The 14,840-nt window shown below is 39.0% G+C and overlaps 1 protein-coding gene across 23 annotated transcripts in view; it reads left to right on the forward strand.

Moving 5' to 3' along the window:
• The window catches only part of MGA (MAX dimerization protein MGA), a 172,258-nt gene that overhangs the window by 73,614 nt on the left and 83,804 nt on the right, over positions 1–14,840 (forward strand). For all 23 annotated transcript variants that reach the window (XM_059372573.1, XM_059372576.1, XM_059372572.1 and 20 more), the window contains exon 2: positions 5,779–6,909. In XM_059372573.1, coding sequence (XP_059228556.1) covers positions 5,846–6,909 — 1,064 coding nt within the window. In that variant the 5' untranslated portion in view covers positions 5,779–5,845. The remainder of the gene's footprint in view (positions 1–5,778; positions 6,910–14,840) is intronic.

Here is a 14,840-nt window from a genome sequence, read left to right on the forward strand (position 1 = left end):
GCGCTAAATCTGAGAACCTTGAGATCATGACCTGGGCTGAAGGCAAACCATAACAGCTAGGCCACCCTAATGCCTCCCAGGTTCTGTTTTAAGATTTTCTGAATTTCTGGGCCCATTGTATATTGGTAAATCCCGACATTCTGATGAACTCATTCTCTTAAATTTTGTGTTTCAGAAACTTAGTTTAACTTAAATCATATTTTTGTAGTGAGTGTTTATTTTTATTTTTTGTAGTGATTTTATTAAGGAGCAAACTTATATCTTGGTGCCTGCCATACAGTAATACATTTGTTTTTACGAAAGGTTGCCCTTTTTTTTTTTTTTTTTAAAGGATTCTATTTTTTTATTTGACAGAGATCACAAATAGGCAGAGAGGCAGGCAGAGAGAAGGGGAAGCAGGCTCCCTGCTGAGGGAGCAGGGAGCTCAGGACCCTGAGATGATGACCTGAGAAGAAGGTAGAGGCTTAACTCACTGAGCCACGCAGCCCCCCCCCCCTTTTTTTTAATCAACTTTGGGAACATTCAGAATAGGTTGACCAGCATTTCTGTGTTTTTAAAGTAATGTTATTTTGATTGGGTGCTTTTTTGGACGGGGAAATGTGGGAGGCAGGCAGTACATGAATCATTGAATTAGGTAACTACCTAGTAAACTAACTGGTGTATTTTGTAAGTTGTGTGAGGGTCATGGCTTTAGTAGTTAAACATTTCCTAAAGAGGTCATTGGTGAAAAGACATTTAGAATAGGGACTCTGAAATTGTAGTGATTTATGGCGCTTGTCACATTATCTGAAAACATTCAAAGCCTGTGTGTGTGTGTGTGTGTGTTCTGATGGGACTTTTTTGGAATGTTGTTTATCATCCACTACTAAACTTTGTGGCTCATTACTGTGGTTATATAGATAAATGCTTGATACTGAAAAGCTGAAGTGAGACTTTTCAAATGTTAAGCTGTAAGTGTACCCCAACTGTGGTCTTCCCTAAAGCTTTTAGAGAGCCAAATATAAGATATTTTTAGAATCTTGCTGGGAATAGATTTATTTCTTCATGAGTAACTTAACCCTTCCTTAAGTACATTTGATTTTTGCAGTCGGTTAAAGCCTTAGTTACTTGTGTGTCTGAAGTAGCTGAATATACTGAATTGACTATCCTCTTATTCTAAGATCCTGTATAGATCCCAGAAATGTAGGCGTGCTTATAGTGGACTCTGCTTAAAGATTGGCATGGAATAAGAATTCAATTTCTTGTTTCTATACTAGTAGCAGTATAGGTTCAAGAAGTAGAGATTGTTTTGGTCATAAGTTAGGTTTTTGGTTTTATGCATTTTCATCAACTTGGAATAGTTTGGAGTTTTTTTTTTTTTTTAAATAAATGCCTTACACAGATCATAAGTCTGAAAGCTTTATTTCCTGTCTTCATACACATTTTTACATTGTTTTTATATTTGTTACCTGTGCAGAGTTCAAATAGCAGGCTGACTCTTCTGCACTTAATTTCTTTATTTAGGCAAAAAGAATAATTGAAATGTATGTGTATGAAGTTAGCATAAAATTTACTCAGTGTATTCTGTAGCACTAAGTGGGATTTCTGTCAGTTGAATCTTTGACATTTCATAGATTATTAAGAGTGCTTTTTATTTTTGATGGGGGTTGTGCAGAGAGGTGGGGGAGAATCTTAGGCATGCTCCATGCCCAGCACAGAGCCTGTTGGGGTCCATCTCAAAAACCTGAGATCCTGACCTGAGCCGAAATCCAGAGTCAAACGCTTAGTGGACTGAGCCACTCAGGTTCCCCTTAAGAGTGCTTTTTAAAGTATTAGTTAAAACTTCTTTGCTCTAGGGCGCCTTGGTGGCTCAGTTGGTTGAGCAACTGACTTCGGCTCAGGTCATGATCCTGGACTTCCAGGATAGAGTCCCGCATCGGGCTCCCAGCTTCTTGGGGAGTCTCCTTCTCCCTCTGACCTTCTTCTCTCTCATGTTCTCTCTCACTCATTCTTTTTTTTTTTTTTTTTAAGATTTTATTTATTTATTTGACAGAGAGAAATCACAAGTAGGCAGAGAGGCAGGCAGAGAGAGAGAGAGAGAGGAGGAAGCAGGCTCCCTGCTGAGCAGAGAGCCCGATGCGGGACTCGATCCCAGGACCCTGAGATCATGACCTGAGCCGAAGGCAGCGGCTTAACCCAGTGAGCCACCCAGACGCCCCTCTCACTCATTCTTTCTCAAATAAATAAATAAATAAAATCTTTAAAACAAACAAAACAAAAAACCCCAAAACCTCTTTGCTCTAGTTTTACCTGTAATCTGAAACCTAAGATTTTACTATTATAGAAGATAATGTTTAAGAAATTTTGAACCCTTTAATATATTCATAGGTTTGGAATAGCTGCATTTTTTTGTTAGTTCTTTGCCACCTTAGTTATATTTAAATGTACTTAAAAAGAATGTTTTACATAATTGTTTGCAAAAATTTTTGGTGGTTTATGAGAAAAACTTTAAACTTTATGAACTGAGTACAGGATTTTGCATTGTTTGAGTTATATGCCATTGTAGAGGTATTTGTGAACTGTCTAAGCTTTACTATTTTTATAGTCACCTTGATTTTGATTTTTTAAAAAAGATCTTATATGCTTATTTGAGAGAGAGAACAAACAAGGGAGAGAGCACAAGCAGGGGGAGAGGCAGGCAGAGGGAGAGGCTGAAGCAGGCTTACTGCCAAGCAGAGAGCCCCATGTGGGGCTTGATCCCCAGTACCCTGAAATCATGCCCTGAGCAGAGGGCAGACACTTAACTGACTGAGCCACCCAGGTGCCCCTTAATTTTGATTTCTAAGGCTGTTCAAATTTTGCCTTATCAATCTCTGATAGGTGTTGCCTAAACTTGTTAGTTTTAGGAAACAATAAGCTTAATAGTCTAAAGCCTAAAGCAGCCTTTGGAAAGAATCACCCTAAATTCTATCTCTTAAGAGTAAGATCCAAATTGGAGAAGACACATATATTTTTTAATCTTTCCTGGGTATTAGTGTTTTAGTGTAAGGAAGTAGGTTTCTTTTTTTATGTCTAGCTATAATAGGAAACAGTAGCCAACCTTTTTTTGAAGTCTTGACTTTTAAAATATCTATTATCCTCAGGCTAATTGTGAATATTTTAAGTTCCAGAGATTTTTTTTGTTCATTTGGTCAGTTCTCTAAAAAGAGGTAAAGTTCAGCTCATATGATTTTTGCTGCTTGTCAGTAGCTCTGATGAAAGATAAAATTAGACTTTTTAATTAAAATTAGGAGAACCAATAAAAGATGGATTTGATTAATCAAAATTACTGACCCACTTGATCAGGAGTAGTGATGTAGCATCTTCCTTTTTGTGTAAAAGCTAATTGGAGATAACTTTATATTTGTAGAATATTTAGGTAATTTAACAACATCAGTTGAATATAACAACGTGAGATTTCTTTCTTTTCTTTTTTTTTATTTATTTGACAGAGATCACAAGTAAGCAGAAAGGCAGGCGGGTGTGTGTGTATGTGTGTGGAATCAGGCTCCCTGCTGAGCAGAGAGCCGGTGTGGGGCTAGATCCCAAGACCCTGAGATCATGACCTGAGTTGAAGGCAGAGGCTTAACCCATTGAGCCACCCAGGTATACCCCCTGAGATTTCTTTATAACTTTTTATTGAGATATAAATCACATAACATAAAATGTACTATTTTAAAGAGTACACTTCACTTTTTTAGTTCCTGAACATTTCTGTCACTCCCAAAGAAACCCCATCCATACCCTTTAGCTGTTGTCTCAGTTATCCCTCTCTCCTTCCCGTGGCAACCACTAATCTACTTCTGTCTCTACAGATTTATTTATTTTGGACATTACATATAAATGATACAAAATCATACAATATTTGTGGGATTTTTCATTTGAACTTTAAAAAAATTAACCAATTTTAACACTTTTTGAATAGGTTGTATGTTCACAAGGGAAAATTTTAGAACATGCTTTCCCATCCTCCCAGTTTTTCCTTGTTACAGCCAGCAATGCTAGTTCCTTTTGTTTCCTTACAAATAGTTTGTATATGTCAGGCAAATACATACCTATTTGTTTTTTCTTTGGCTTTTTGTTTTTAGCTTTATAAAGAAGTGTAGTATAATCTACCACTCTGTGGAACATTTTGCCCTTAACATATCTTGTAAAATAGGAGTCCCTAATATTTATACATTACCATTTTAGCTGCAGAGTATTCATTCCATTCTTTAGATGTAGCACAATTTATTTAACCATTTAATCTTTCTTGATGGATTCTCCCATACCCCCAAAGTCCTTTGCTGTTATACAGAGAAATACAGGGAAGGATCTTGTATGCATCACTTATGGATGCGTGTCTGTGTGTGCACGTGCATACTTAAGGTGAGGCCTTAGAGGGGCGCCTGGGTGGCTCAGTGGGTTAAGCCTTTGGCTCAGGTCGTGATCCCGGGGTCCTGGGATCGAGCCCCACATCTGGCTCTCTGCTCGGTGGGGAGCCTGCTTTCCCCTCTCTCTCTGCCTGCCTCTCTGCCTACTTGTGATCTCTGTCTGTCAAATAAATAAATAAAATCTTAAAAAAAAAAAAAAAAAAGGTAAGGCCTTAGAAGAACTGATGTTTCATAGGTTATATGCATTTGTACTTCTTATATTTTCATGTTGCCCTCTATCATAGAGATTCTTTTGTTTTATAGTCTCAGCATCTTGTTAGATGAGGAGGTTGATTTGCAGCCTTTCCAACACCTCTACCAAATTTTGATTTTTGTTGGTGTGATAGGGTAAAAGACAGTGTCAAGATGGTTTTCATTTGCATTTCTCTTATTCTGACATTATGTACATTTTTATAGGTGTTTGATTTTCCTATGTTTTATCTATTTTTTTTTTAAGATTTTATTTATTTGGCAGAGAGAGATCACAAGTAGGCAGAGGCAGGCAGAGAGAGAGGAAGGGAAGCAGGCTCCCTGCCGAGCAGAGAGCCCGATGCGGGGCTCTATCCCAGGACCCTGGGATCATGACCTGAGCCGAAAGCAGAGGCTTTAACCCACTGAGCCACTCAGGCACCCCTGTTTTATCTATTATTTGATACAGTACAGGACTGCAAATATGTTTTCTTTTTTAGGATTTTCCTAATTTTACTCTACTGTAGGAGTACAGTATATAATATATATAGCATACAAAATATATTAATCAACTGTTTATATTATGGTAAGCCTTCCATCAGCAGTAGACTGTCAGTATTTAAGTTTTTGAGGAGTCAGAAGTTACATATGGATTTTCACCTGTATGTGCAGTGAGGGGGAAGTCAAGGTCCTAATAACCCCTGAGTTGCTCAGGGGTCAATTGTAATTAGATTAAAATGAGATCTTTCTTTTGTTTCTTCCTCTCCTCTCCTTTTTTTTTTCCTCTCCCCTCCTCTACTCCCCTTTTGTTTTCTTTCTGAGAGATTTCAGGGGAAGGGGTAGAGGGAGGGGTAGAGGGAGAGAGAATCCCAAGCAGTCTGACGTAGGGCTCAATCTCACTCACAACCCTGAGATCATGACCTGAGCTGAAATCAAGAGTTGACTGCTTAACTGACTGAGTCACCCAGGTGCCCCTAAAATGAATTTTTAAATATTAAATATTCTGGACTGAATATCCTTACAGTGGTGAGAGAAAGGTAGAAGCAAAGTCTTCAAAGAGTTGAGGAATATATTTTGGGGATAACATGATTATTCTTGTATTTATAACAAAACAGACGTTCTCTTGATTGAAAAGGGTTTTGTTTGTTTTTTGTTGCAGGCTGGGAAGTCCACTGTGACTATGTGGTGACTACAGTTATCATACGACTGAGTTTCCCACTGGAATCATGGAGGAGAAACAGCAGATTATATTGGCTAATCAAGATGGTGGAACAGTGGCAGGAGCAGCACCTACCTTTTTTGTCATCCTAAAACAGCCAGGAAATGGCAAAACTGATCAAGGAATTTTGGTTACTAATCGGGATGCCTGTGCTTTGGCTAGCAGTGTGTCATCACCAGGAAAATCTAAAGGGAGGATTTGTCTTCCAGCTGATTGTACTGTGGGAGGAATCACTGTCACTCTGGATAACAATAGTATGTGGAATGAATTCTATCATCGAAGCACAGAGATGATTCTGACCAAGCAGGGAAGACGCATGTTTCCATACTGTCGTTACTGGATAACAGGTTTAGATTCAAATATGAAGTATATCCTTGTCATGGATATATCTCCTGTGGATAACCATCGTTATAAGTGGAATGGTCGCTGGTGGGAACCAAGTGGGAAGGCTGAGCCCCATGTTTTGGGGAGGGTTTTTATTCATCCAGAATCTCCTTCCACAGGTCATTATTGGATGCATCAACCAGTATCTTTCTATAAACTCAAACTTACCAACAATACGTTAGACCAAGAAGGGCATATCATCTTGCACTCTATGCATCGGTACCTGCCGAGGCTTCATTTGGTGCCTGCAGAAAAGGCTACTGAAGTGATACAGTTAAATGGCCCTGGTGTCCACACTTTTACCTTTCCACAGACGGAATTCTTTGCAGTAACAGCTTACCAGAACATTCAGATTACCCAGCTGAAAATAGATTACAATCCATTTGCTAAAGGCTTTCGGGATGATGGGCTGAATAGTAAACCCCAGAGAGATGGAAAGCAAAAGAACAGCTCTGACCAGGAAGGTAATAGTGTTCCCGGTTCTCCTGGTCAGCGGGTCCGTCTTACAGAAGGTGAGGGGTCAGAGATACAGCTAACTGATTCAGATTCTTTATCGAGGGGTCATGAAACGTCAGGCAAGTGTTTGGAGAAGCCTTCTCTTAGTATAAAACGGGACTTTCTTGGTTTCATGGATATTGATTCAGCCCTTGGTGAAGTTCCTCAACTGAAACAAGAAGTTTCTGAAAGGTAGGTAATAGCCTTTCTGTTCTTAGAGATAAAAGGAAAAATTTGGATTTAATACATTGATTCTGTGGATTACTGACTTAAGCCAGTATCAAATATACCACAATTGCTTTTACATTTTGTGAAGTGACAGTTCATTTTTTTGTAATGAATATGAGTTGGCTTTAGGATTTAGAATTATAGGCAAATTAGATGGTTTTTCAGAATGGGGACCTTTTGCTCATTTAGATACAGAGTTTTTAGGATTTTGTTGATAGTTCATGACTGTTCCTTGGTAATATATATAGAGAGAACTCTTCATTAATTGGGGGAGGGAAAGGAAAATACTTCAGATCCTAACTGAAACAATTGAGGCACAGAAGGGATTCAAAGTAAACTTACTTTTATCTATTTCAGAATTTAATGCTCTGTGGACAGCTACTATCCACAAGTTTACTACAAATAAGCTGAAAAGCCTTATATGTTAAAACCGCATCATGTGCTGTTGTTTTTTTATTTGAACTTTCATTACTTACTATTTTTTAATTGAAGACTTAAATTTTTTAGAGCAGTTTTAGGTTCACAGCAAAATTGAGAGGAAGGTGTAGAGATTTCCCACATATCCTCTACTGACACACATGCATCCCCCACTATTAGCACCCCCCACAAAAGTAATATATTTGTTCCAGTTTATAAACCATTGATACATCATAATAATCCAAAGTCCATAGATTACATTAGGGTTCATTTTTAGTGCTTCAATAGTCTATGAATTTGGGCAAGTAATGATCTGTATGTGTCATTTTAATATCACATAGTATTTTTATTGCCTAAAAATCCTCTGCTCTGTTAATCCTTCCCTTCCCTCCCAACCTCTGGCAGCTTCTGATCTTTTTATTGTCTCTCAAGCTTTGCCTTGTCCAGACTGTCATATAGTTGGAATCATACTGTATGTAACCTTTTCACATTGATTTCTTCTCTTAGTAATATGTATTCAAGTTTCCTTCCTATCTTCTCATGATCTGGTAGCACATTTCTTTTTAGTGCTAAGTAGTACTCCATTGTCCCAATGTACCAGTTTGTTTATCCATTCACCTACTAAAGGGCATCTTGGTTGCTTCCAAGTTTTGGCAATTATTAATAAAGCTCCCATAAACATTCATGTCAGTTTTTCAGGTTGAGTAAGTACCAAGGAGCGTGATTGCTAAATCGTATGGTAGGAGTATGTTAGATTGGTAAAAAATTTCCAAATTGTCTTTTAAAGTGGCTGTGCTGTTTTGCATTCCAAGCAGTAGTGAATGAGACTTGTTGTTCTGCCTCCTTCTCAGCATTTGATGTTGTCAGTTTTCTGGATTTGGGCAATTCTGATAGGTGTATAGTAGTATCTTGTTATTTTAAAATAATTTGTAATTCCCTGATGGCAGGCAATGTGGAGCCTCTTTTCATACACTTAATTGCTGTCTGTATGTTTTCTTTGGTGAGGTGTCTGTTAAGGTCCGTAGTCCTTTTTTATTTTTCCTTTTTTTTCGGTTGAGGTTTTATTTACTTAGCACATAAGTTAGGGGAGGGACAGGAGGAGAGGGAGAGAGAAACGCTCAAGCAGGCTCTGCTCTTAGCTCAGAGTCCAGAGCTGGATGTGGAGCTTGATTACACAACCTTGAGATCATGAGGTGAGCTGAAATCAAGAATTGGCTGCTTAACTGAGTCACTCAGGTACCCCCGTGGTCCATTTTTAAATTATACTTTTTCTTAAGTTTTAAGAAGTTTTTTTTTTTTTTTAGTATTTTGGAACAGCAGTCCTTTATCAGATATGGCTCTTGCAGGTATTTTCTCCCAGTCTGTGGCTTCTCTTCTCGTTCTCTTGATACTGTCTTTCACAGAGCAGTTTATTTTTATGAAGTTCAGCCTGTGAGTTATTTCTTTCATGGATTTTGCCTTTGGTGCTGTATTTAAAAAAGTCCATACTTAGAACATGTAGGCTTCCTCCTGTGCTCTCTTCTAGGACTCTTATGGTCTAGTGTATCACATTTCAGTTTATTACCCATTTTGATCCTTTTTTTTTTTTTGGTGAAGGGTGGAAGGGGTGTGTCTCGATTTAGTTTTTTGCATGTGGATGTCCTGCCATTCCAGTACCAGTTGTTGAGAAGATGATCTTTGCTCTAGTGTATTGTCTTTTGCTCCTTGATCAAAGATCAGGTGACTGTATTTATGGGGGGGCTATTTCTGGCCTCTCTGGTCTGTTACACTGACCTATTTGTTTTTTCTTTCACAAATACCACACTGTGTTGGTTTCTTTATAATAAGCTTGGAGTTGGGGAGTATCAGCCCTCCTCCAACTTTGTACTCCTCCCTCTTTTTTTTTTTTTTTTTTAAGATTTTTATTTATTTATTTGACAGAGAGCTATATATAGAGAGAGCACAATTAGGCAGAGAGGCAGACAGAGAGAGAGGGAGAAGCAGGCTTCCTGCTGAGCAGGGAACCCCATGTGGGACTGGGTCCCAGGACCCTGGGATTATGACCTTAGCCAAGGAAGACGCTTAACTGACTGAGCCACCCAGGCGCCCTTCCTTCCTCCTTTAATATTGTGTTGGGTATTGGCTATTCTGGGTCTTTACCTTCTTCATATGACGTTAGAGTCAGAATCAGTTTATCCGTATCCACAAATAACTTGCTGGGATTTTAGTTGTGGTTGCATTGAACCTTTAGATCAACTTGGGAAGAACTGCCAGCTTGACTATATTGATTGTGTGCATCTGTGAACGTGGAATCTCTTTCTGTTTAATTTTTTATTTATTTTTTTGGTTTTACTCAAATTCAAGTTAGTTAATATGGTGTATTATTTTCAGAGTAGAATCTAGTGACTCATCAGTTGCATATAACATTCAGTTCTCATTATATCAAGTGTCCTCCTTAATACCCATCACCCAGTTACCCTATCCCCCACTCACATCTCGTCCAGCAACCCTCAGTGTGTTTCCTGTAGTTGTTTCTTATGATTTGTCTCCTTCTGTTTTTATCTCATTTTATCTTTCCTTCTCTTCCCTGTGTTCATCAGTTTTGTTTCTTAAATTTCACCTATGAATGAAATCATATGGTATTTGTCTTTCTCCGACTGATTTATTTCACTTAGCTTAATTCTTAGTTCCATATATGTCATTGTAAATGGCAAGATTTTGTTCTTTTTTATGGCTGAGTAATACTCCAGGGTGTGTGTGTGTGTGTGTGTGTGTGTGTGTATGTGTATCAATCACATATTTTATCTGTTTAGCTCTTCAGTTTCTTTTATCTGAGTGTTATCACTTGCCTCATGTAGATCTTGTATTTGTGTGTGGGGGGGGGCTGTTTTTTATTTCTTTTGAACTCCGTTCGCAGTGTGGTGCCTGAACACATGCAGCCAGGTGCCCAATCTTGTACATATTGTTAGATTTTTACTTAGGCATTTAATTTTTTTGGGTAATACATAGTATTGTGTGTTTTAAAAAAAAAAAGATTTTATTTATTTATTTGACAGTGAGAGATCACAAGTAGGCAGAGCAGCAGGCATAGAGAGAGTTGGGGGGAAACAGGCTCCCTGCTGAGCAGAGAAGCCTGATGCGGGTCTCTCTATTAGAACCCTGAGATCATGACCTGAGTCCAAACCAAGAGTCATCTGCTTGATCAACTGAGCCACCCAGGCATCCCTATGTATTTGATTAATTTGTATACTCTTCTTCTTCTTCTTCTTCTTCTTTTTTTTTCTTAAAGCCTGGCTTGGGGCTTACTGATTTTTTTTTTTTAAGTTACTATTTTTAAGTAATCTGTGCACCCAGTGTGAGACTCAAACCCACAACCCCAAGATCAGAAGTCACGTGTTTTACCTACTGAGTCAGCTGCCTCTAGAGGCTTATTGATTTTATTGATCTTTTCAGAGTAGGAGCTTTTGGCTATTTTTTTTTTTTTTTGGTCAGGTCAATTAGGCCCTGGTTAACTACTTTCTCTAGAGGTGAGTCCTCATTGTTACTTCCCCCTGCGCTCCCGGTACTCCTCCTGTGAGGGGATATCTACTGTGAGAACCTGGTCTAGCTTCTGGGGATAAAGCTCATAAAAAGTGTGGGAGTTCTTTTTTGTACTGGAGTTTTTAACTTATAGACTTATTCACACTGAGCCTCTAGCAATTTGTCGGTTCTGATTCAGGTTTTTCTACCCTGGCTGGCACTGGTTCCTGAGTTGGTTTTTACTTATTAGTCTTTGCTGCACTAAAGCCATGACCCCCTGTATTCACCTGTCTGTCTCAGTAGTCTTTAGTAGTCTAAATCCCAGCCCAGTACTTTCCTTTTCTTTCTCACTTAATTCATATTCCCATTAACAATTACTGTTCTTCAGGTTTGAAATCCCCATGCTTATGAGTTCCCCTTGACTTTTTTATGGACAAAATAGTGCTTTTCTTTTTCTTTTCTTTTTTTTTTTTTTTAAAGATTTTATTTATTTATTTGACGGAGAGAGAGATCACGAGCAGGCAGAGAGAGAGGGAGAAGCAGGCTTCCCGCTGAGCAGAGAGCCCGATGCGGGGCTCAGTCCCAGGACCCTGAGATCATGACCTGAGCCACCCAGGCTCCCCGTGCTTTGCTTTTTCTAAATGTGGTTTTTAGAGTGAGTGCTCTTTTCAATATTTGCTTATCACTATAGTATTTTTTTATAGTTGTAACTAGTGAATGCCATCTATAATAACTGGTTTTCCAACCACAGTCTAATCTTAATTACCCAACACAATTAAAAAGAATTCTTGAACAGTTCACTATCAGTATTTTTGTGCACATTATAATGAAGAATTTATTTTTATTATGTTTATTTTTTAAAAAGATTTATTTTAGACTGTGAGAGTGTGTGTGTGCTTGTGAGCCTGAGTGAGGGGATGGACAGAGGGAAAAGGAGAGAATCCTCAAGCAGACTACCTGCTGAGGGTGGGGGTGTCCCTTATATGAGGATCTTGATTCCAGGACCCTGGGATCATGACCTGAGTGGAAATCAAGAGTATCATGGCGGATGTTTAGGTGACTGAGCCACACAGGCGCCCCTGAGAATTTATTTTTAAAATTACTTTGAAGGCCCGGGTAAGAAGGAGTTTGTTAGCTGAAAAAGTCAGGTGTATTTGTTATATAGACAGTAGTTTTTCAGTGTACGTGGTCAAGCTTCTTCTCTTAATGGATCAAGAAAATGGTTCCAATTTACAGATTCATAATCTGTTGCTGAAAGGAAAAAATAAATAACAACTTGAAGTGCATGCTCCAAGAAAAAGCATTAATTTTCAGTTGTGAAAACAGTGTTCAGCTGTATGCAAACTTTGTCTCCAAATGCTTGTTTGGGAGCTCAGATTATTTTAGGCAGGTGTTGGCTAATCTGGCCTGCAGCCTGTTTTGTGTGGATATAGGAATACGTAAGAAGGGACTATATGAGGCCTTCAAAGCCTTAAGTATTTACTATGTTTCTCTCTACACAAAAAGCTTGCCAGTCTACTATTTGTTGATTTTAAGTTTTTTTTTTTAATCATACATATATATTTTTAAAATTTTATTCTTTGTCTCTTCTGTGCTTAATCCACTGAAATAGATTACATCCTATCATTCCATTTTGTTTCAGTTAATATCCTCAGTGTGTTCTTTATTTAATTTAGTGACCACTCTCTAGGCTTTGTTACATAATGCTGTTTTTTGACCATCTCCTACTATTTTAAACTTATTTCTTGGTCTTTATTATACCATTTACCTGGTTCTCCTAACTCCTGATACTTCCTTTTATTTCCCAGCTGTCTTCATTGGTTCCTTCTAATGTATTCAGCCTTTTATTAAATAATGGTATTTCCAGGTATTCTGTTCTTACGGTCTTAATCTTTTTTTTTTAAAGATTTTATTTATTTATTTGACAGACAGAGATCACAAGTAGGCAGAGAGGCAGGCAGAGAGAGAGGAGGAAGCAGGCTCCCTGCCAAGCAGAGAGCCCGACGCGGGGCTCGATCCCAGAACCCCGGGACCACAACCCGAGCCGAAGGCAGAGGCTTTAACCCACTGAGCCACCCAGGCGCCCCTTACGGTCTTATTCTTGATTTTGTCTTCTGTTTTCATGTAATATTGATTATTTACTTTTATTTTTATTTTAAGATTTTATTTATTTGACAGAGGGAACGCAGGCAGGGGCAGTGGAAGAGGGAGAAGCAGGCTTCCCACTATGCTGGGAGCCCGATGTGGGGCTGGATCCCAGCACCCTGGAATCATGATTTGAGCTGAAGGCATATGCTTAAGAACTGAGCCACCCAGGTGCCCAGTATTGATTCTTTTGAAAGCCAATAGTATGTCTAGCTTAGTTTTTTTTAAAAAAATATTTTTATTTATTTATTTGACAGAGATTACAAGTAGACAGAGAGGCAGGCAGAGAGAGGAAGGGAAGCAGGCTCCCCGCTCAGCAGAGAGCCTGATGTGGGGCTCCATCCCAGGACCCTGGGATCATGACCTGAGCCAAAGTCTGAGGCTTTAACTCACTGAGCCACCCAGGCGCCCCTCTAGCTTAGATTTGATTTCTTAGCTCCACACCTTTAAATCATCCTGACTCCTGGAATTTTACCTGTGGTATACATTGTAATTGCTAACTCCAACTAATTTTTTCGTCTTTTTTTTTTTTTTTAGATTTTTTTTTTTTATTTGACAGAGAAAGATCACAAGTAGACTGAGAGGCAGGCAGAGAGAGGGGGAAGCAGGCTCCCTGCTGAGCAGAGAGCCCGGTGCGGGGCTGGATCCCAGGACTCTGCAATCACGACCTGAGCCGAAGGCATAGGCTTAACCCACTGAGCCACCCAGGTTCCCCCCCATTTTTTCATCTTAAAACTTTTCTGGGTAGCCTGGGTGGCACAGTCTGTGAAGTGTCTGCCTTCGGCTCAGGTCCTGATCCCAGGGTCCTGGGATTGAGTCCCGAGTTGGGCTCCTTTCTCAGCAGGGAGCCTGCTTCTCCCTTGGCCTGCTGCTCTCCCTGCTTGTGCACTCTTCAATCCCTCCTCTCTCCCTGACAAATAAACTCTAACCAAAGAAAAATCTACTTTTCTATTAGCTATTAGTCTTTCAAAATGGAAATCTGTACATTATTTTTGCCTCCCTCCACAAATCCAACATTGTTCTGTTGATGGATATTTAGATTGTTTCTAGTTTTGACTGTTACTAATAAAGCTACTATGAGTATTCTTGAAAATGACTTCAGGTAGACTTCAGGTGCATTAATCTTTGTTATTATCTGTAAGTAGAATTGCTGGGGCATAGAATTGCTGTATTTTAGTGTTAGTAGATATGTAATGCTAGAATTTTTCAAAATGATTTTATCAGTTCACACTACTACCGACAATCCAACAATTACTTCCACATCCTTGTCAACACATAGTCTTTTCTTTATCTGCTGTGGTTTCACATATTTTTGAGGCAGCTAATTTCATTACTGGATCACTGCTTATTTTGCATAAGTTGAAATTTGTATCTTTTTTTTTTTTTAAGATTTTTTTTTTTTTTTTAATTTATTTAGTCAGAGAGAGAGAGTGAGAGCGAACACAGGCAGACAGAGTGGCAGGCAGAGTCAGAGGGAGAAGCAGGCTCCCCGTGGAGCAAGGAGCCCGATGTGGGACTCGATCCCAGGATGCCGGGATCATGACTTGAGCCGAAGGCAGCTGCTTAACCAACTGAGCCACCCAGGCGTCCCAAAATTTGTATCTTTTTATCTTTGTGCTCCCTCTTGTATAAGTTCACTTCACTTTTTTTTTTTTTTTTAAGGTAATTGTAGTTTTATTTTTTTTATTTTTTTTTTTTTAAAGATTTTATTTATTTATTTGACAGACAGAGAACACAAGTAGACAGAGGCAGTCAGATAGAGAGGAAGGGAAGCAGGCCCCCTGCTGAGCAGAGAGCCCGATGTGGGACTCGATCTCAGGGTCCTGGGATCGAGT

The sequence above is a fragment of the Mustela nigripes genome, chromosome 13 (assembly GCF_022355385.1).
Source record: "Mustela nigripes isolate SB6536 chromosome 13, MUSNIG.SB6536, whole genome shotgun sequence".
NCBI classification, from domain to species: Eukaryota; Metazoa; Chordata; class Mammalia; order Carnivora; family Mustelidae; genus Mustela; species Mustela nigripes.